This window comes from Dendropsophus ebraccatus, chromosome 2, assembly GCF_027789765.1.
Source record: "Dendropsophus ebraccatus isolate aDenEbr1 chromosome 2, aDenEbr1.pat, whole genome shotgun sequence".
Lineage (NCBI taxonomy): Eukaryota > Metazoa > Chordata > Amphibia > Anura > Hylidae > Dendropsophus > Dendropsophus ebraccatus.
Genome location: NC_091455.1, coordinates 27331067 through 27353294, shown reverse-complemented (window position 1 = coordinate 27353294; position 22228 = coordinate 27331067). Strand labels below are relative to the sequence as shown.

Here is a 22228-nt window from a genome sequence, read left to right as displayed (position 1 = left end):
TCTGAACGTAGCCTAAAAGTGGTTTATTTCCTGGGCTGTTTGTGTATTATTATCAATGTGCATGTAATGTCCATTCAGCCAATCATAGCTTAAGGTGGGTCACCACTGGAGAACAAGGTTGAACAAGGTTAAGTGGACATTTAATGCATATCACACTGAGACCAGAAATACTGTAGATGATCAGCAGGGACACTATTGGAATGTTAGCCATGGGTATGGGGAAAGAAACTATCACTTTTTTAAAAACTGGTCTAACCTTTTAAAAAAATGTATGAGATGAGTAAACTTTTCTCTTCAGCAGATTTGCTGAATTTTCAAGTACCTTAACCAAACCGCCCCAAGACAGCTAAACAATTGCAGATGCAATAGTGGGACTGTAGGGGCTCTTTTCCATGAAAACTGCGTCAAAACAGATTTTTTTTTAATGCAAAGATGTTAATGTCCCATTTATTTCAATGGTAGAAGAAACTACAACACGACTTTAAAATCAGCGCCTAAATTGAAGTTACATAGTTAGTATGAAAAAATACACATGTCCATCAAGTTCAACCAAGGAGGGGATGGATACAGGGAAGGGGTGACAGGTTCTATACCTATGCATTTAAGTTATTTTGTTCTAAGAACTTTAGCCTGTTTTAAAGCCCTCTACTGTTTTTTCTGTGACCAGATCCTAGGGTGACTGTTCCACAGATTCACTGTTTTAATGGTAAAGAAGGCTTGTCGCCTCAAGAGATTGAGGGGGTTTTACCTGGAACATCTTTTCCCCACATTGTAAGGGCCACTTATGATTAACTTAAATATATAATATATAATTTTAATATATATCTCCCCTTATACAGCACATCTCTTCCCAAGACTATAAATAAATGTAATTCTTTAAATCTATCCTCATAACTAAGAGGCTCCATTTCCCTTATTAGCTTAGTTGCCTTTCTATGAATCGGGTTCCAAAACTGGACGGCATACTCCAGATGAGGCCGCACCAAAGCTTTATAAAGCGGTAATATTATATCCCTGTCCCGAGAGTCCAGACCTGTTTTGATGCATGACAATATCCTGCTGGCCTTAGAAGCAGCTGACTGACATTGTGTGCTGTTCTGTAGTCTATTATCTACAAGTATACCCAGATCCTTCTCCATCAGCGACTCTCCCAGAGTAACTCCCCCCAGGACATATGATGCTGCGGGTTATTAGTACCCAGGTGCACAACTTTACATTTATCCACATTGAACCTCATTTGCCAAGTGGACGCCCAAACACTCAGTGTGTCTAAGTCATCCTGTAACATCTGCACATCCTCCATAGACTGTACTGTACTACAAAGCTTGGTGTCATCTGCAAAGATAGAAACATTGCTGTTAATTCCATCCTCAATATCATTAATAAACAAGTTAAACAGAAGGGGGCCCAGTACTGACCCTTGGGGTATACCACTTATTACCGGGGACCATTCGGAGTAGGAATCATTGACCACCACTCTCTGGGTACGGTCATTAGAATGGTTTTCAATCCAGTTACAGACTAAACTTTCTAAACTCATTAGATACCCATGAGGGACAAATGCTTTTGCAAAATTCAGATAAACTATATTCACAACGATTCCCCTATCCAGGCTTCTACTCACCACTTTATAAAAACATATTAGATCAGTTTGACAGCTTCTATCCTTAGTAAAATGATGCTGGTTATCACTTATAATACTATTACCCCCTACTGTATTTTCCGGCGTATAAGACAACTTTTTAAACCCGAAAAATCTTCTCAGAAGTTGGGGGTCGTCTTATAAACTGGGTAGGGTTGCCGCATACGGTGGGGGAGCTATAAAATGGATGCATCCCCACCGTATGCAGCGAACGCAATTAAAACAAAAAACAATTCAACTTACCTGTGACCTGGTCCGGCAGCCGTGCATCTCCCGTCATGTTTCCGGTGCAGGCAGTGTGATTGAAGAGACACTGCCTGTGCCAGAGGTCACCAAAGCTCTCCTGGCAGCCGAGCGTCTCCTCAGAGAAGCTCGGAGATGCTCGGCTGCTGCTTTGATAGCAGCTGCTCCCAGTCTATGTCCTACCCTTAACCTAAGTGTTCATGGACAGTGACATTCTCAAACAGCTCGCCATTGTTAGAAATCATCATTTCCAAAAGCACATCACTTCTAGTTGGCTACTCCACAAAATGGTCAAGAAAATTATCCTGCAGTAGGTAAAGAAATTCTCTCCTGTTTGTGACCCCAATCTATATCCAGGGGCGGTCTTGGCATTTCTGGGGCCCCAAGCAAAGTCATGTCTGGGGCCCCCCCATGCCCCCCCTCCTCGACATGCGCTGCCCCCCCCCCAGTAGTCCTCTTATAACCCTCCTACCACCATACAGAGATTACATATCACCTCAAAACTGCTCTGAACAAAACAGGAAGATATTACCAATGATGCCATAACATAATACTGCCACACCATGACCCCTATCACCACAGACCCTATAACAGAGTGCAGTTACATCCAGTGACTTACAGGAGGCGTCTTCTCTGATCAGCGTCTTTTACTTTTTTTTCTTTCTCTCTCCATCCAGCCTGAGCCACCTTGAAGTCTTCTCCCGGCTGGTAATCTTCCCTCCAGAATCTGTCAGAGAAATATTTTAGGCTCCAACACATACAGTAGTTAGGTCCCCTGTACCCCTATATAGTAGTTACGCCCCTCTGTGCCCCCACAGATTAAAGGTGTCCCTGTGCCCCCACTTAATAATTAGGTATGTTCTGTGCCCCAGTATAGTAGTGAGGCATATAGGCACTTCTGTGCAGTCCCAATGTAATTAAGACCGCTGTGTGCTGCCCCCAGTTATATAGACCCCTTGTGTGCTGCCGACAGTAGTAAATACCACTTGTGTGCTGTCCCCAGTGGTATATAGACCCCCCTGTGTGCTCCCGCAGTTATATATAGACCTGTGTGATCCTCCAGTTATACATAGCCCCCGTGTGCTCCCCCAGTATACTATATAGACCCCCTGTGTGCTTCTCCCAGTCGTATATACCCGTGTGCTCCCCCCAGTTGTATATACCCCCCGTGTGCTGCCCCCAGTTTTATATACCCCCTGTGTGCTCCCCCACTTGTATATAGCCTCCCTGTGAGCTCCCCCACTTGTATATAGCCTCCCTGTGAGCTCCCCCACTTGTATATAGCCCCCCTGTGTGCTCCCCCTTATATAGCCCCCCTGTGAGCTCCCCACTTGTATATAGCCCCCTGTGAGCTCCCCCACTTGTATATAGCCCCCTGTGAGCTCCCCCACTTGTATATAGCCCCCCTGTGTGCTCCCCCCTTATATAGCCCCCCTGTGAGCTCCCCCACTTGTATATAGCCCCCTGTGAGCTCCCCCACTTGTATATAGCCCCCCTGTGAGCTCCCCCACTTGTATATAGCCCCCTGTGAGCTCCCCCACTTGTATATAGCCCCCTGTGTGCTCCCGTTTATATAGCCCCCCTGTGCGCTCCCCCCGTTTATATAGCCCCCGTGCACTACCCCACTTATATAGAATCCCCCTGTGTGCTCTCCTGTTTATATAGACCCCCACTTTGTGCTCCCCCCGTTTATATAGCCCCCCTGTGCGCTCCTCCATTTATATAGCCCCCTGTGCGCTCCCCCCGTTTATATAGCCCCCCTGTGCGCTCCCCCCGTTTATATAGCCCCCCTGTGCGCTTCCCCGTTTATATAGCCCCCTGTGCGCTCCCCCCGTTTATATAGCCCCCCTGTGCGCTCCCCCCGTTTATATAGCCCCCCTGTGCGCTCCCCCCGTTTATATAGCCCCCCTGTGCGCTCCCCCGTTTATATAGCCCCCTGTGCGCTCCCCCCGTTTATATAGCCCCCTGTGCGCTCCCCCCGTTTATATAGGCCCCCTGTGCGCTCCCCCCGTTTATATAGCCCCCCTGTGCGCTCCTCCCGTTTTATATAGGCCCCCTATATATAACACACACAAAAAAACAAAAAAAAAAAACATTTTTACTCACCTGGGTCCGGCGTCTCCTCTTCTCTTCTCGTCTCTTCCCTCTTGTGGCCGCGGGAAGTGTTTCCCCTGCGGTCACAAGAGGCCGCTCTACCGTTGTCATGGCACCGGCGCTCCAGTGACGCCTCGAGCGCCGGCACCAGAGACACAGAGCAGCCTCTTGTGACCGCAGGGAAAACACTTCCTGCGGCCACAAGAGTGACTGACAGGGAGGGAGCCAATGGCTCCTGCCCTGTCAGTGCCGCTGCTGCCTGTAACTATGTGCGCTCGTTACGAGCGCACATAGTTAGCCGCAGCGGTCTTGGGCACCAGAGCGGGGCCCCCCTGGATGTCGGGGGCCCCACGCAATTGCGTGGTATGCGTGGTGCCCAAGAACGCTACTGTCTATATCTTGATAGTTGAAGTCCCCCATTACCACTACTGTCCCCTCCCAGGCAGCCCGCCCTATTTGTCTATTCAACTGACCATCTACCTCCTCAGTAGTGTTGGGGGGTCTATAGATTACACCAAAAATATTTTTTTCACTGTTACCTCCCTCTGTAGTTCTAACCACAATGCTTCCACATTATCACAGTCGTCACCCGCTATTGCATCATTTACACTCACTTTAATATCATTTCTGACATACAGACATACTCCTCCTCCCCTTCTGCCCACCCGGTCCCTTCTGAACCATGCAAGTCCCTGAATATTGACAGCCCAGTCATGTGAGGAGTCCAGCCATGTCTCAGTGATGTCAACAACATTAATACATTCCTCCAAAACCAAGGCCTCTAGCTCCCCCATTTTGCTGGCTAGACTTAGGAAACACATAGGGGGAGATTTATCAAACATGGTGTAAAGTGAAACTGGCTCAGTTGCCCCTAGCAACCAATCAGATCCCATCTTTCATTCCTCACAGACTCTTTGGAAAATGAAAGGTGGAATCTGATTGGTTGCTAGGGGCAACTGAGCCAGTTTCACTTTACACCATGTTTGATAAATCTCCCTCATAGTTTATATTACCATCTTATTTGAAGGGGAAGTGCACCCAAAAAAATGTTCTTTCAAATCAACTGCTGCCATGAAGTGCCAGAGATTTGTAATTTACTTCTATTAAAAAAATCTCAAGTCTTCCAGTACTTATCAGCTGCTGTGTGTCCAGCAGGAAGTGGTGTTTTCTTTCCTGTCTGACACAGTGCTCTCTGTTGCCTCCTCTGTCCATGTCAGGAACTGTCTAGAGAAGGAGCAAATCCCCATAGAAAACATCTCCTGCTCTCCAGACTGGAAATAATACCACTTTCTGCTGGGCATACAGCAGCTGATAAATACCGGAAGGCTTGAGATTTTTTTAATATAGGTAAATTACAAATCTCTGGCACTTCATGGCAGCAGTTGATTTGAAAGAAAAAAATCTTTTGGTGCACTACCCCTTTAACACCTTCGGTATCAGAAATGGGATTTATGAACTGCTGTGGCTACAACCATTCTCATTGCTCATTAGCAACAAATGGATCTCCTTATCCACTGCTCTTATCCTCCTCCCATAGGTCCCTTCTCTCACCTTTATGTTCTGTCCCCTCTCTAACCTATTAGTCACTATATTGCATACTTCATTTTCTGCTTCATCCTCCCTCCACATCCCTATTTTAAAAATTCTTTCACCCCTTCTAAGAGTGCCTACCCCAGCACAGCGGACCCCCTTCCATTCAGGTGCAATTTATCTGTGGAAAACAGATTGTACCCAATGAAAAATCAGCCCAGTGCTCTAAAACACAAACCCTTCTTCTCTTAACTCCCTAAGCTCCCGCTGTCTCTCCTGCGATGCGCATTACACAGGCAATGTCACTTCTGTTTGTGTTAGGTATTAAGAAGCACTTTTTCAGCAAAACCGGGACAAAAAATGCTTTACAAACCATGACAAAAATTGTATTTTTTAATAACTGTGTGAGCAAACCCTAGGGGCTGATTCTCACATTCCGTGAAACATGGAACCTACAGACAAGTAAGCGATGTAGTGGACTCACATGTATCAATATGATGCTGGAAGCAGGGAAAGTGTTTGAATTTTTGCGGCACTGTAATGCGCAACTGTGTAATAAACCTTACTTGCTCCATTATAGTTTTTGCCACATAATGTGAGCATTGAGCTGAATGGGCCAGTGAACTGTAAAAAACTCCAAATGAACACCTAGCTAAGTAGGATACTGTTAAATAAATAAGCAACCCTATCTGCAAATCAAGATCCATGAGGTGTAAAAGGAATAGAAACCAGTGCTAGACTCAAGAAAGCTTTACGCCTGTTTTATGATCTAAAAAGGGGCATATTTTTCTGGAGAAGAATTCGCCACTCTACTGGCACTTGGTTTGAAAATTGTCACAACTATTCTGGTGTGAACCCTGTTGAATCAGGGCCTACGGCTGTTGACAAGACGTTCATACTGTACATAGAGACACTAGTTTGATATTCAAATGTATCTTACTTGACTATGGGTATTTTTTTTTTTTACCTGAATATCATATTAATTGGGACCTAAGATGGGAACATTACTTGATAGATAAAAAAAAATGCATTATTACTGTGGGCATATGTTTTAGTCTATCTACAATTATATTTTTTTAGCGGTGCACGGCCAGCTTTCTTTTGTGTATGTGATGGTGTTTCTGTGTTGTTTGCAGCTGTGTTTTGCCTATAAAGGAAATCTCACTAATAAAATTAATCTAAATTTTCAATATGAAGACGACAAAAGTCCAAGAACAACCTCCAGCGTAAATGATAATTTCGACTACATCTTTGATCAAGAAAACAGGTATGATTCTCTTTATCTTTTTCTGGTATGGTATTTGCTGTTCATTCTCTTTTCTTACCACCCTTCCCCTTAGACCTTCCCTAATGTATTTCCCTTTCTTGCCTCATTTTATTTGATCATTATACAGAAAACATAGACGGAATATAGATTTATATTTGACCATAAGTACAAGATCATCTTCCTATTATAATATACTTTATTATAATTTAAAAAAGAAATTATTTAAAAAAAAATATAAATACTGGGTACCTCCTTGTGACATGTGTTAAACAGACTCCCATGTTTAAAAAAAATGTATACACTTTTATATACATTTTTTAACAGGAATCTGCCTTATGGAAAAACACTGTCCATCTAGCAGAAAAGTGAAAATCACCCAAATGGGGGGGGGGGGGGGGGGGGGGGGGGATATGACACGTATTTTAGTCTCCCAGGGTGTATAGGTACTTTTTTTTATTTATTTTAAATTTCCACAATTTACAAAAAGGAATAAAAAGACAATACTCACATCAATAAAACATCAATTTTCTACCCCCCCCTCAGGCATGGCAGAAATGTGTATAGTGTATAGTGTATAGGTACATTTACTGTACAAATTAAAAGAATTTCTAATGCATACAGCAGATAGACAACACTGGGGTTCAAAAAGAGTCTTACTCTGAAGCTCCAACATTGGTGCTTTGGGTCCCCTGGGTTATCCATTCTCCCTGCTCCATCGGGCTCAAATGATATATTTCTGTCTATACACAAATAGGGAGCGATTTACCAGTTTACCTATTGAGTAGAGAAAAGTTGTCAGGGTCCGCCCAGGTGACTCGTGTATCCTTAGTGCTCGTCTTCATAATGATCATATTTCTTTTTCAGGTGGACATATACATGTATCGATTTGCTAACTCTAGTGGAACCTAATTACCCTGGCAAAAATTTTAAAGTAATGACTTTAAGCCTAATGTCAAGTCAAGAATATTATGTAGACGTTCTGTACATCGGGGGGACTCAAACTGTAGATGACCTAAATGGTAAGTCACTGTAGAAGTAAAATGATTGCTCAGGCCAAGGCCTCCTTCCCATCACATTAATTTTTGGCAACAGATTTTAATGGCACAATTTCATCTACCATATAAAATGTTGAGAAACTCTTAAAGCTTTCCTGTCACAGTGTAAATTTTGGAACTTCCGATGACACCAGAATTTCAGGTTGCCGTGGAAACATCCCACATGTCAGCGAGTTCTATGCATGAGCCTATAAAGTCGGAATAGGGCTTGTGTACAGATTTCACTGATGCATGGTATGTGTACACCTCAACCCGACCTTTCGGTATCAGCTTCACATGAGGAACTTTCATAGTCTACTGCACTGACCGTGGACATTTTAGCGGCAAGGCCCACACAGATGAGTTAAGCAGTGACGTCTCCTGGCTTTCCTTCCTGGCGGCACCTTACCCCCAATGGCGTCACAACCGTGTCTAAACAGGTCAGAGGACACCTGCTGTCATACAGCCCCACATCACTGTACACCACACTCCTGACCAGCCCCAAGGGAGAAATAAAAGCTATAGCTTTTTTTTACCAGCTTCCAGGAGGTAGGTGGTGGATTGGCACCCCCATGGAAAACCCATGGAGAAGTTATATACATGTCTTGCTCTCTACTGCAGCTCATGTAAGACAGCCATGTCCCACGTTGCAGTCTCCCTGGATTGCTGCAGCCAGAGGTGTGCAATACATTTGCCCTTTAACATCATTGCCCGCTGGCATTTTGACCTTGGGGAGTCCCTGCTTGACAATTGTGTTGGCCAACTGAACATCCATCCACTTCCGGAGTCTGTGGCCATAACCAGAATAGCTATGTGGTGACAAAGGACGTGGCCATCTTTGAAATTGCAGTGTACAATGTGCTCCCTCAGCAAGGCTACTAGGAGCAGATCTTCTGGGGGTATTTAGAGAGCTGCCTTGACCCAACGAGTGGCTGCTTTTTATTGTCCCAAAGGTCTATACTATTTATATATTTTTTTGATGTTACAGGACTTTACCTTTTCACACTATAGTCCCACCATGGTTGTATTAAATGTTGCCTGATATATGGCCACTGTTAATACAGTATGTGTATTGTTTACAAACTTGCACCCATTGTCTCCAAGACAGACGGCAGTTTCTCTACTATACGAGATATGTATATGGTTGATATTTTTTTATGTTCTGGGACTTTACCTTTCCATACTATTTATAGTCCCATTGTGGTTTTATCAAATGTTTCTTTCTATATGACCATTGTTGATATGTGTATAGTTCTCCCGCACTCCAAGTCACAATTTCAACTGCACAGAGATTTATTTTACTGTTTCGCCTGACTGTACACCCATCCGTTATATACGCTTTCTATATATCTGTAATACTATGGCAATCCTTTCTGGTCCCCTTACTCATTTATTACCATTTATCACTGAACTACTAAAATAAAACTACAGTATCTTTACAATCTTTCATATGGTGATAACTCCCCCACCACCCTTACTCAGTCGGATGACAGTGTTTCTCTTTACACAGCTTAAGGGCCCTATTCCACTGGACGATTATCGTTCAGATTATCGTTAAATCGTTCGAATCTAAACGATAATCGTTCGGTTGAAATGCAGCTAACGATTAACCACCGAACGAGAAATCGTTGATCGCTTTAGAAGACCTGGACCTATTTTTATCGTTGCTCGTTCGCAAATCGTTCGCATTGAATAAGACATCGTTCAGTCGTTCGCAATAAATAGCGAAGAACAAACGATCGCAATTACGATCATAAGTAACGATCATCATTCCATGGAAATGAGTGAACGTTTTCAGGTCTTTCGCAATAGCGGTCGTTTGAGATCGTTAATCGTTCACGATAATGCAAACGATGATCGTCCGGTGGAATAGGGCCCTAACTCTCTCCTCTGAACTCAACGGCCCCTTAGAATCCGCTCCCTGGTTCTGTGGATCCAAGACTCCTGTTGTTAAATAATTTTATGCATATTAAAATTCCGCCTGTAAAAGATGTACAGCACCATGTCCCATTGTGTTCAATGGGATTTCCGCTCTGTTGTTCACACAACAGAATTTACACGCCGAATGTTCCACCGTGGATCTGCTTTTTGCCCAAAGAATTGACATGACAATCGTTCGGCCGACTCCCCTAGAGAAATCCCATAAAAGTCATTGGGGATTTGAATTTCCACTTTCTGCTCGCATTCCGATCAAGTTCCATGCCTATTCTGCCAGAGATGAAGAAGAGGAAATTTAAAGCAGAAAACTTTCCTCTTCAATTTCGCCTATTCCTTCCCTTTTCCTCACTGTGAACATACACTATGGATACATCTAAAGAAACTATAAGATTCTAGCTTATAGAGTGCTGTGGCTCTCTCTGGTCGTCTTTGCCTTACACCAAAATGTCCAAGTATTTCAGCCCATCTACCAAGGGCACCATAGCAGTGTTTAGGTAGCATATATTTTTGGAGCCCCTAATACATCTGGAGCCCCTTTAAGTGAATTACCATTCTCTAAACAACTATGGGGAACTTTGAGCACACCTCCGCACCCCGCGCTCCTCTTTTCAGGCAGATGCCGGTGCCCCCAAGCCAGGGCCCGGCGCCACCCCCTCTTTGGCCCCTCGCAGTGCCTTACACATCCACATTTCTGTCTCCTCCTGCTTAGCGCGTGCGTCCCTGCCTCCTAAAGTGTGCACATGCCGCGTTTCTGTGATTTAAAGGGGAAGTATGCTTTAATTGGTTAATTGCACGCTCTCTGCATGCTTCCCATAGTGTGTGGTCCCAGATTTCCCGTGATTCCTGCCCATGGTTCCTGTTCCTAGTTCCTGCTACCTGTGGTTCCAGCCTATGACTGCCATCCTGGTTTTAGCCGTGAGTCCTGTGTTCCTGCCTACGTGTCACCAGCTGCATCTCACCTGCTGCCGCTAGCAATCCAAGCCAGGGATAGTGACTTGTGGGTCGCCTGCCGGAGCAAATCCAACCCTCCTTGCTGTGGGCAGTGGTAAAAACCAGTGCCCCTCCTAAAATCCACTCCCTCGTGTGGCTTTGTCATCGCTAGTGGTGGTACAGCGAAACTATGACAGTTGATATACACACCTCTTCATTATCTGTACAGAAACTTATTGCTACTGGTAGCTGTTACCTCCCAGCATAAGTAAATTTTCTGGTGCTCCTTCATCTTAAACAGACCACCAGTAGACTCAAAACAATTCTGCCACCCACCACTAGCCCCTCTTGGCTGGATAACATACTTCTAACATCTAAATTACCAAAAGGTCTCATATCTAGCATATACTGTATAGAAGCCTTCTAACCAAAGCTGTCTAAAACACGCCCAGCTGTATATATGTGTGGAAGATGGAATTAGAAGTGAAATTGTCTCTCAAAAAAAAAAAAATCTATAATACTAAATAAAACTCACATGGTTTTCGAGATGTGTAAGCATCCAGGAAAATTCTTTTCAATTACTCACACAATGGTATAAAACGCTAGATTGATTACATGAAATCAATCTAATAGGTAATGGGACACTATACTGTCCACTATGAAACAAGTCACAGGAACATATACCCTTTTTTTAAATCCTTGAGAACTTGCATATTAATCCTAAACACCTGATATGTACATCATTGGTTGTTGACTGTCACTCACCCCATTGCATAGCCACTCAGCTATTTGATGGTATATTGGTGTCATGCAGAGAAGAGAAAATCCAGCTCCTCCAGCCATGACTGAGGACAGAGAGTCTGTCCTAAACGCATTGGCGTTGGCCTCAGAAAAACTGTCCTTGTTCTCCTTGCGGCTTTAAGGAACACTTAATAAGGGAATTTGTTTGCACGGACCACGCTGAGACAAATTCATCATTGGAGTATATTGGTGTCATGTCTAATGCTTGCCTATCTGAATGCTTAACTCTCTCATTGCACTTCACATCATCTAAAACCTATGCATTCAAAATGGTTCATTACTGTTGTACTCAGCTAAAAATTGTAAAAAAAAAAAAACAGATTTGACAGAAAAAGAGGTTCCTTATTGTAGGAGACTTGTTACACAAATATGTAAATATTCCCACACTGAGGCATTTTTTTGTTACTGGAATAGACCATGATTTTTAACCCCTCCCTTCCCCTTAGGCCTCTTTCACACTAATAATCCTGTCCAAAATTGCAAATCTACAACTATGGACAAGATTATGGATGTATATCCATATATTTCAGGGGTTCGTCTTATACGTCAGAAGATGGTAACCCCATATCTGACCGCAGCAGGGTTTACTAGCTGGAGCCCTGCCGTGGTTAGGCAGGGGTTAACTGAAGTTGAAAAAAAACAACAATCAACTCATCTGTGACCTGTTTCCAGGAGCCGTGCATCTCCTGTCATGTTCCCTGTGCGGGCAGTGTGATGCAGAGACACTACCTGTGCCGGAGGTCCCCAAAGCTATCGCAGCAGCTAAACGTCATGATGGGAGATGGGGGGCTGCTGTTAACGGGTCACAGGTGAGTTGAGTTGTTTGTTTTTTTATAGCGGATGCTGCGGCTGTTTTTGAGCCCCCCCCCCCACCGTATATGGTGACCATACCCGACGTATAAGATGACCCCTGGCATCTAAGCAGATTTTTCGGGTGTTTAAAAGTTGTCTTACGACTGAAAATACGGTAGTAGTATCCTTCCTACTCAGCCGAGTGTAAATAGAGAGCGGCTAACTTGCACTGTGCTCTAGTATGGTACAGCCTTAGTGTTCCTCACCTCTCTTCAAGGGGTTGACTGTCCTTAGTTTAAAGAATCCACGGTGTAGGCAAGGAGGTTGCTACCTTGTCTCCGGCTTCCTGCAGGTTAAGTCTAGCAACTCATAGTGGTTGAGTTACCAGCTCTGGAGAAAAGGTTATACACTCAAACTAACTGTGTGTGTGTGTGTGTGTGTGTGTAGCTAGACCTAACTTTGGCTGCAGCTGTGCTGTGAAGGAGTGTGACGCCTAGTGGCTGGAGTAAGGTACAGCAGCTTACTGTCCTAATTGTGAAGCTGAATAGACACACAGGGCCGTATTTGCCACTAGGCACCCTTGGTCCGGTGCCTAGGGCGGCGCCCTGCGGGGGGCGGCACCCGCAGGACACATTTCTTTTTTTATAAATTATTATTTTTTTTTTTTTTGTTTACCCCCTCCGCCGCCCCGCCGATGACGTCTGCGCCTGGGTGGTGCGGGGGGGGGGGGGGTTTGGGGGCCTTGTGATCGGTCGGCCGGCGGATCAGCCAGGCGGCAGGGACAGAGGCAGGCTGGGAAGGTCCCCCTATGCAGGGCCGGCGTGAGCTTCCGGCACAGACTGTCACACAGCGTCACATGCTCAGCAGCGTGCGTGGGACGTCATCACGCCGCTGCTGAGCAGGGAAGAAGTTCGGGCATCGCGGGGCTGCACTGTGAGCTTCCGGCCTGTGTGACAGTCTGTGCCGGAAGCTCACGCCGGCCCTGCATAGGGGGACCTTCCCAGCCTGCCTCTGTCCCTGCCGCCTGGCTGATCCCTCTGCCTCCCCCCCGGCTGGTCCCTCTGCGTCCCCCCCGGCTCGTTCCTCTGCCCTACCCCCCGCTGGTCCCTCTGCCTCCCCCCCAGCTGGTCCCTCTGCCTCCCCCCTTGGCTGGTCCCTCTGCCTCCCCCTCGGCTGGTCCCTCTGCCCCCCCCCCCGTCTAGTCCCTCTGTCCCCCCCCCACTTGGTCCCCTCCCATCTTCTGACCCCTGCCACTAAAGCTGCCCTCCCATCTTCTCCCCCTGCCACCCCTAGCTGCTCCCCCTCCCCCTGTCGCCCCAGCTTCTCCCCCTGTTCCCCAGCTTCTTCCTCTTCCTGTTGCCCCGACTGCCCCCCTGTCGCCCCAGCTTCTCCCCATGTCGCCCCAGCTTCTCCCCCTGTCACCCCAGCTTCTCCCCCTGCCACCCCAGCTGCCCTCCTAGCTTCTCCCCCTGCCTCCCCAGCTGCCCTCTTATCTTCTCCCCCTGCCACCCCTAGCTGCTCCCCCTCCCCCTGTCGCCCCAGCTTCTCCCCCTGTTCCCCAGCTTCTTCCTCTTCCTGTTGCCCCGACTGCCCCCCTGTCGCCCCAGCTGCTCCCCCTTTTCCCCAGCTTCTCCCCCTGCCACCCCAGCTGCCCTCCCAGCTTCTCCCCCTGCCTCCCCAGCTGCCCTCCCATCTTCTCCCCCTGCCACCCCTAGCTGCTCCCCCTCCCCCTGTCGCCCCATCTGCTCCCCCTGTTCCCCAGCTTCTCCCCCTCCCCCTGTCACCCCACCTGCCCTCCCATCTTCTCCCCCTGCCACCCCCAGCTGCTCCCCCTGTTCCCCAGCTTCTCCCCCTCCCCTTGTCACCCCAGCTTCTCCCACCCCACCTACCCTCCCATCTTCTCCCCCTGTCGCCCCAGCTGCTCCCCCTGTTCCCCAGCTTCTCCTGCTCCCCCTGTCACTCCAGCTACTCCCCAGCTTCTCCCCCTCCCCCTGTCACCCCAGCTGCTCCTCCTGCCACCTCCAGCTGCCTCCTTTGCCCAGTTACCCCCAGCTGCCTCCCTTCCCCAGTCACCTCGCTCTGCCCGCCTGCAGACGAGTTGTGGTCGAAGAAGTCTTCATGATGCTGCACCAGATGGAGAAGAAAGCAAAAAGTGAGCAATCTGAGAAGACGTCACCTGTGAGTCATTAGTAACTGCACTGTAATCACTTCTATAGTGTGCAGAGCCTGTGTACCAATGGGGTCTATAAGGGTCAGTGTATTGTTTGCGGTAGTGTACTGACAGCCCTGCAGTCACTACAGTACACTAGCACAAACTTTTAAACTAGAATCCAACTACAATAGTTGCAGGCACTACAACTCCCAGCATATCCTGAGGGCTGCAGACTTTCAGTACATGCTGGGAGTTGTAGTGCCTGCAGTTGTTGTAGTTGGGTCCTAGGTGCATTATACACTGGCTGCTTTGTGGCATATAAGAATACATAGATCTGTGGGGGCTCAGTGTTGGGAAGTGACCCCAGAACAGCACTAATAGGGGATAGAACAAAAACATCTCCCCCTATCCCCTATTAGTGATGTTCTGGGGTCACGTCCCTGCACTGAGCCCCCACAGATCTCTGTATTCTGATATGCCACAAAGCATCCAGTGTGTAATTCACCTAGGACCCAACTACAACAACTGTAGGCACTACAACTCCCAGCATGTACTGAAAGTCTGCAGCCCTCAGAATATGCTGGGAGTTGTAGTGCCTGCAGCTGTTGTAGTTGGGTCCTAGGTGAATTGTACACTGGATGCTTTGTGGGAGATCAGAATACATAGATCTGTGGGGGCTCAGTGTTGAGAAGTGACCCCAGAACATCACTAATAGGGGATAGGGGGAGATGTTTCTGTTCTATCCCCTATTAGTGATGTTCTGGGGTCACTTCCCTACACTAATCCCCCACAAAAGCATCCAGTGTATAATGCACCTAGGACCCAACTACAACAGCTGCATGCACTACAACTCCCAGCATGTACTGACAGTCTGCAGCCCTCAGGATATGCTGGGAGTTGTAGTAAAGTAGTACAATCCTCTGATAACTGCCGCTGTAGACAGATGTATTGCTGGACCTTCAGGGCTGATGGCTGTCACCCACAGATTGCAGCCACAGGAGCCTCTGCACACAGTGATTTATTACAGGGTTGTCCTCTCAGAGACTACAACTCCCAGCATACCCTGAGAGCTGTATAAATGGAGGGTGTTCTGAGATTTGTCACAGATACAGATAAATCCAGGAAAGGACGGGGTCAGCATATTGTGTCTCACTGGTTCTATATTGGTGGCTCCAGGTACCCCAGTCCGACACTGGACAGAAGCGATCCCCAAATTAAGTCCCCGACCTCCTTCCTTCCTCCATCATGTCTGTTGATGAGAAGAGCGGGCATCAAGCAAGTCGGGGGGTGCCGCTCAGTAGTACCGGGTGCTGGAGTGCCGGCCGGCCGGCCAGCTTTGCCAGGGTATTCGCCATGCATGTAACCTGCCAGTGCCGAGGGGAAGGGGGCGCTGGTTGCCCGGGGGGGGGGGGGGGGTTGTTGTGGGGGTGCTATAGCATGCAAAGTGCCTAGGGCAGCATGAACTCTAAATACAGGCCTGTAGACACACATTTACCTAGGTGTAAGAAAAGAAGAAAAACGTGTATTGGGATACTACAATAACAATAATAAGAATTCCCTTATTTATATAGCACCAACAGGAGCACTTCACGTAGATTTTGGTCCCTGTGCCCATTAGGGATCACAATCTAAATCTGCTTATCTGTACGTCTTGTGTGTGGAAGGAAACAAAGTACCTAGAGGAGTACACATTATGGCTTGCCAGTGTTTTTTTGCGGCACAGATCACAGCCCTATTATGGATCTGTAGCATCTATAGATGTGTAAAAGGGTGCATAGAAATGAATGAATACTACCCCATCTGAAATTATGAATCTGTATATACCAACAATATTATACTGATGTGTGTCAGGGGTATTAGTTATTTTTTTTGCCTTCATATTCCGAGGCATCAAGCCATGCAAAGAGACTCATAACAGCTGCCCCCTCTCTCCCCAGATAACTTATTGTTGTTGCTCTCAAAGGATTGTCCAATCTTGAATACCCTTGTGCTGTTATTCATCACCAATTATTCTTTCATCAACAGTACTTATTTGTACAGTTGTTTTATGTATTTTGTGGTCTATCACTGATTGCATTTCCATTAAGAACCCTATCATATATGTTTTACTTCCTTTGTGTGATTATTTTCTACTTATTTTATATACTGCAGTGAATAGGAGGAGCGGTGCTTTGCCAGGAAATGGAGTCTCTATACAGAATGTCGTTGTGACTCAATCAGTTGCCACCTCAACAAGGCAGTATACCATTACTCTATACCCATATAACTGTGCGTGCAATTTTCCGCTATTTGCTTCTGCATTTGGAGAGGTAAGTAATGGGATGTACAGTTTTCTGGGCAGGAAAAAGCACTAGGGTATGTTCATACAGTAAAAAATTGCCCCAAGAAATAAGCATTTTCTTTCAGTACCTTTCCCCCACTCCTATCAAAGTCAATGCGAGAGGAGTTTTGACCAAGTATATGTTTTAGGCATGGGAAATCAGCATGGTTTCTGTGTTTAAAACGGCAGTAAATGTTTGTGTAATGTAATCATTAAGCTATGGTACAAAATATCAAAATATGGGGATCATTTTCAGTGAGAATAAAACAATGGGTGAACAGGTGAACAAAAAAAGAAAATCCTTCATATTTTGTAGAAGACAAATGTATTTAATGTGTGTGCACTCCAGTCCAATTTCCCTTTGACTAAAATGAAAATATTATACTAAAAATATGGCTGTAATTTTTACCTCAAAATGCTGGTCATATTTTGCCTGTATTTTACAGTGTGTGAAGATAGTCTTAAAAGGGGTACTCCAGAGTTTTACTTTTTATGTTTAATTAACACACATTACACAGTTATATAACTTTGTAGTATATGTTAATAAGCTAACTGACCCCGCCCCCATCTCCCAGCGAGAGACCTCCCGGAAGTGAAAGAAGGCCACCATGTGTCAATGTCATCAGAGCGGGGAGCCGAGTGGGACTTAAGGGGTTATTTATCAGGGTGGTGTGGTGCTCTCCCCATCATGGAGGCACCCCGTTGGCAACAGGCTAGAGATATCTGGCTATCCCGTGTTTTGAGACTCGTAACTGAGGCTCCACGGACTCTTGTTTTGCATATTTAAATTTTTGGGGGCATCAGTGGAGACTCTTGATTGAGTACTTCATTGGAATTTTTTCGCTGTTCTCCTTGAGTTCAGTGATTACTGTGTTTTGTTGGTTGATTTTTCATTGCCCCAACTAGCCAGAATCCTTCCCCACACTGACGAGGGGCAAAAACCCCGAAACGGCTGTCTGTGGGTGGAAGCCTGCCTTTGCAAGCCCTTGTCATGATCGCAATACTCGCACCTTGAGTTAGACATTGACAAAAGGGGCCACCCTGTTGTTTCCTTGTCTATGTTCCAATACTCGCAACCGAGTGGGACTTAAGGGGTTATTTATCAGGGTGGTGTGGTGCTCTCCCCATCATGGAGGCACCCCGTTGGCAACAGGCTAGAGATACCTGGCTATCCCGTGTTTTGAGACTCGTAACTGAGGCTCCACGGACTCTTGTTTTGCATATTTTAATTAACACACATTACACAGTTATATAACTTTGTAATGTATGTTAATAAGCTATCTGACCCCGCCCCCATCTCCCACCGAGAGACCTCCCGGAAGTGAAAGAAGGCCACCATGTGTCAATGTCATCAGAGCGGGGAGCGGGCCTAGTCTTCTTCCTCCTCGACGTTTTCCTGCAGAAGTGAATGGAAGAGAAAAGGTCACTGGTGCACTTGTGCACCAGCAACCTTTTCATTGGCTGGAGTGCATAACATGACTTCCACCTTGCTTAGCCCAGGACAAGTAAGAAATTGTAGGGGTTCCAGCCTCCGTACCCCCTGCTGATCTCCATATCGGCCACTGGCCAAGGGGCATGTTAATTTTGCCCATATAACCTCTTTAATTACTGAATATTTCATGTGATTTGTGGTTGGTTGAAGGATAGATATCAGAAGGTTGTTGTTAATGGATAATATTCTGAGCAGACACTGATCACAAGTGGTGTTCTTTTCTTATTAATATGTTTGTAAGTGACTTGGGAGAAGGTTTGGTAGGTAAGGTTTGTCTGTTTGCTGATGACACAAAAGTGTGCAATAGGGTTGATATTCCTGGAGGTGTCAGTAATATGGAAAATGATTTAGCTTTTCTAGATAAGTGGTCCAAACAATGAAAACTGCAGTTTATATTTTCCAAATTAAAAATAATGCACTTGGGGAGAAGGAATCCTCTATCTGAGTATCATAACGGCAGTACTGTGTTGGCAAAGACTTTGGAAGAGAAGGACTTATGCTGCGTTTACAAGGAGCAATAATTTGCCCAATCAATCGTTTAACGATTTTGAAGCAACAATTTGGTTTTTATAACAATCAGTATTTAGACGAAAAAATTGTTAGAAAAATTGGAAGAAAAATTGTTATTGCGATTGTTTTTAAGATCGCTTAAGCCCATCTTTCACATAGGTTGAATCTTTGAAAGACTGTTTACACGAAGCGATCTGCGAATTTTTAGCGAACGACGATTTGAGAACACTTTGAAAGATCAAAATGAACGATTTCTCGCTCGTCGCTTGACCGTTTGCTGTGTTTACACGGAACGATTATTGCTCAAATGAGATCGTCACTGCGAAAATTCGAACGATTTCTGACAGCCTTAAAATGAGTCACCAGTGCAACCAGGCAGTGGCGAAAGCAAATCGTATGCTGGGCAGTATATATAATGGTATGCTGGGCTGTATAGCTAGAGGTATAACCAGTAGGAAGAGGGAGATTGTGATCCTGCTGTATAGAGCTCTAGTGACATCACATCTAGAATACTGTGTCCAGTTCTGGAGACCTCACCTAAAAAAGGATATTGATAAAATAGAACGGGTCCAAAGACAGGTTACAAAAATGGTGGAGAGTGTAAGGCATAAACCATATCAGGAAAGACTTAAAGGGGTATTCCCCCCCCAAATTATTTTTGCGTTAATACGTTGCCCACCCGTATCTTTCCATCTTTCCAATATTGATTAATTATGGATTCTGCACAGTTTTGTTGTTATCTAGATGCATCCACCCCCACCGAACGCATAGAATCATCATATCTCAGTCCAACCCGACACACTCCCTGCTCCTGGCCCCGACCCTCCGAGACAGCATCACGTGTCCTCCTTCTCTTCAATGGGCTGGGTTAGCGCTTGTAACCCAGTCCACTGAAGTGAGGGAGGACAGTGACAGCTGCTGCTGATCACTGTCTCCCTCTCTGTGAGCACCCCCCCACCCCCCACAGTGTGTGACCCCAACCCGATGTCCCCCGCATCAAGGCTGATGTCCGGCTGCGGCACCCGCCACCAGCATGTCCGGCCACGGCACCCGCCACCAGCAACACACACACCCCCGACATCACAGCTGATGTCTGGCCGCGGCACCCGCCACCAACACACCCACCCTCCCGCACCACGGCTGATGTCTGGCCGTGGCACCTGCCACCAGCAGACACTCCCCCCCGCGCCGCATCACAGCTGATGTCCGGCCACGGCAACCGCCACCAGCATGTCCGGCCACGGCACCCACCACCAGCAACCCCCCCACATCACAGCTGATGTCCGGCAGGCCTCCCATGGCACCAGCACCCCACGCATCACAGCTGATGTTCAGCCGCGGGACCTTCATCACTCCCGATGGTGACCAGCCAAATCCCCCACCGCCAACCCGCATCACTCGCGATGGTGACCAGCACCCCCTCGCTCCCCCCACCCCCACCCCGCATCACTCCCAATGGTGACCAGCACCCCCTCCCTTCCTCCCCCCTCATCACTCCCGATGGTGACCAGCACCCCCTCCCTCCCCCCGCATCACTCCTGATGGTGACCAGCACCCCCTCTATCCCCCCCGCATCACTCCCGATGGTGACCAGCACCCCCCCCCCCCCCAGACTCACCCACCCTCGGCACACCGAGCGTTCCACAATCAGTAAAGGAGTCCCTGAAGTGGCACCTGCCTGTGTCCTAGATGATGGGGATGATGGCAAAAGCACACTGATACTGCTGACCTGGGGCCCCTTTTCCCTCAACTAACTCAACTCTGCTATTTTCACCCACAACTCTGCTATGCAACACTCACAGCTCTGCTATGCAACACTCTCAACTCTGCTATGTCACTCTGCTATATATTGTGGTTATCAGCTCTGCTACATCATGGACCAATCAGGCATTAGCATTGCATGATGGGAGATGTAGTTTTCTGGCCGGCGCCATGTTGGATATAGTACAGCTTTCTAAAAAATTTGTAGCTATGGAATGGAAGCAGCTAGAAAGACGGGAGACGGCTCAAAATTCTCAGGGATACTTGGTGAGTAAGACCAGCTTTTGGGAGCATTTTATTTTTTTTTAGCTCTTGGGGGGAATACCCCTTTAAGGATTTGCATTTGGATAGTCTTGATCAGTGTTTCTTATGGTGCTTTTACACAGGCAGATTTATCTGACAGATTTTGGAAGCCAAAACCTGGAAAGGATTTAAAAAGAGAAGAAATCTAATTCTTTCCTTTATGACCCGTTCCCAGTTTAAGGTCTGTTTCTGGCTTTGGCTTAAAAAATCTGTCAGATAAATCTGTCTGTGTAAAAGCACCATAAACTCCAGTCATCAGGACCCATCAACAGGTCATGTTTTGAGGATTTACTTATCACAGGTGTTATTTGTACGAGATATCCTCAAAACATGACCTGTTGGGGGGTCCTGAGGACTGGAATTGAGAAACACCGGTCTGGAGGAAAGAAAGGGAAAGGGGGGACATGATCAAAACCTTTAAATATGTTAACGGAAGAAATAAGGTTCAAGAGAAAGTATTTTAGCAAAAAAAAAATGTAACTCAAGAACAAGAGGTCACAGTAAGAGGTTAGTTGGGGAAAAGATCAGAAGCATTATGTTAAAATATTACTTGACTGAAAGAGTAGTAGATGCTTGGAACAACTTCTAGCAGATGTGGTTGGTAAATGCACATTAACTGATTTTAAAACCTACCTGGGATAAACATCTATCCTAAGATAATAAGAAAGGAAAAACTAATAGGGCAGATTAGATGCACCCAATGGTGTTTTTCTGACGACCACTTTTCTATGTTTCAATGGTTTCACTGCTGATACCAATGCTTACCAATATTATATACTTATGTTTCTTTTATAGAACACTTTCAGTAATGCTAATTCTGAGATCTATTCAATACCTTCTCGGACACAAAATACATTGATCCAGATAAACAGAACCCAGACGGCATCCCCTCCCATTGGAGGAACATTCAGTATTCAAGCTTATGGAAGTCAAACAGAAGGTATGGTTATATGTCGTCTTGGTTCTAGGTGGACTTGTTATTAGCAGGACACATTTATCACTGTATTTTCAACAGATTTTTGCCCGAAGTATCCTACCGACAATGCTTGTCCACTTGGGGAATCTTTAGTGGGAGCTCAACCTAGGGACAGAGACCTAGGACTCGTACTACCCTACCTGGTGGTCTCCATCCTGGTGGGGCAAGAAACGGTCATATTTGCAATATATATATATATATATATATATATATATATGAGAAGTTCTTCTTTCAAGTATCCACACTACAATCCAAGCAGAGTACTACAGTTATTACACAAGCGCCCCTACATGGCCACTGCACTACACTCACTACACCAAGTCTTTCTCTACTTCTTCACCTCTATCTAAAGTCTACCTAGTCTACCTCAAGACTTGTAATATTTTTTCACCAGCACCTGTGATCAGTTTTTCCTACTGTATATCTTTTGAATTGCTCTTTAT

General features: G+C 46.1%; 1 protein-coding gene across 1 annotated transcript in view; it reads left to right on the top strand.

Annotated features, from left to right (window-relative positions):
* The window catches only part of LOC138783038 (fibrocystin-L-like), a 218263-nt gene that overhangs the window by 15728 nt on the left and 180307 nt on the right, over positions 1 to 22228 (top strand). Inside the window, exons 8-11 of the mRNA XM_069957185.1 lie at positions 6646 to 6776; positions 7641 to 7795; positions 16575 to 16732; positions 21605 to 21749. Of these exons, the coding sequence (XP_069813286.1) occupies positions 6646 to 6776; positions 7641 to 7795; positions 16575 to 16732; positions 21605 to 21749 (589 nt within the window). The remainder of the gene's footprint in view (positions 1 to 6645; positions 6777 to 7640; positions 7796 to 16574; positions 16733 to 21604; positions 21750 to 22228) is intronic.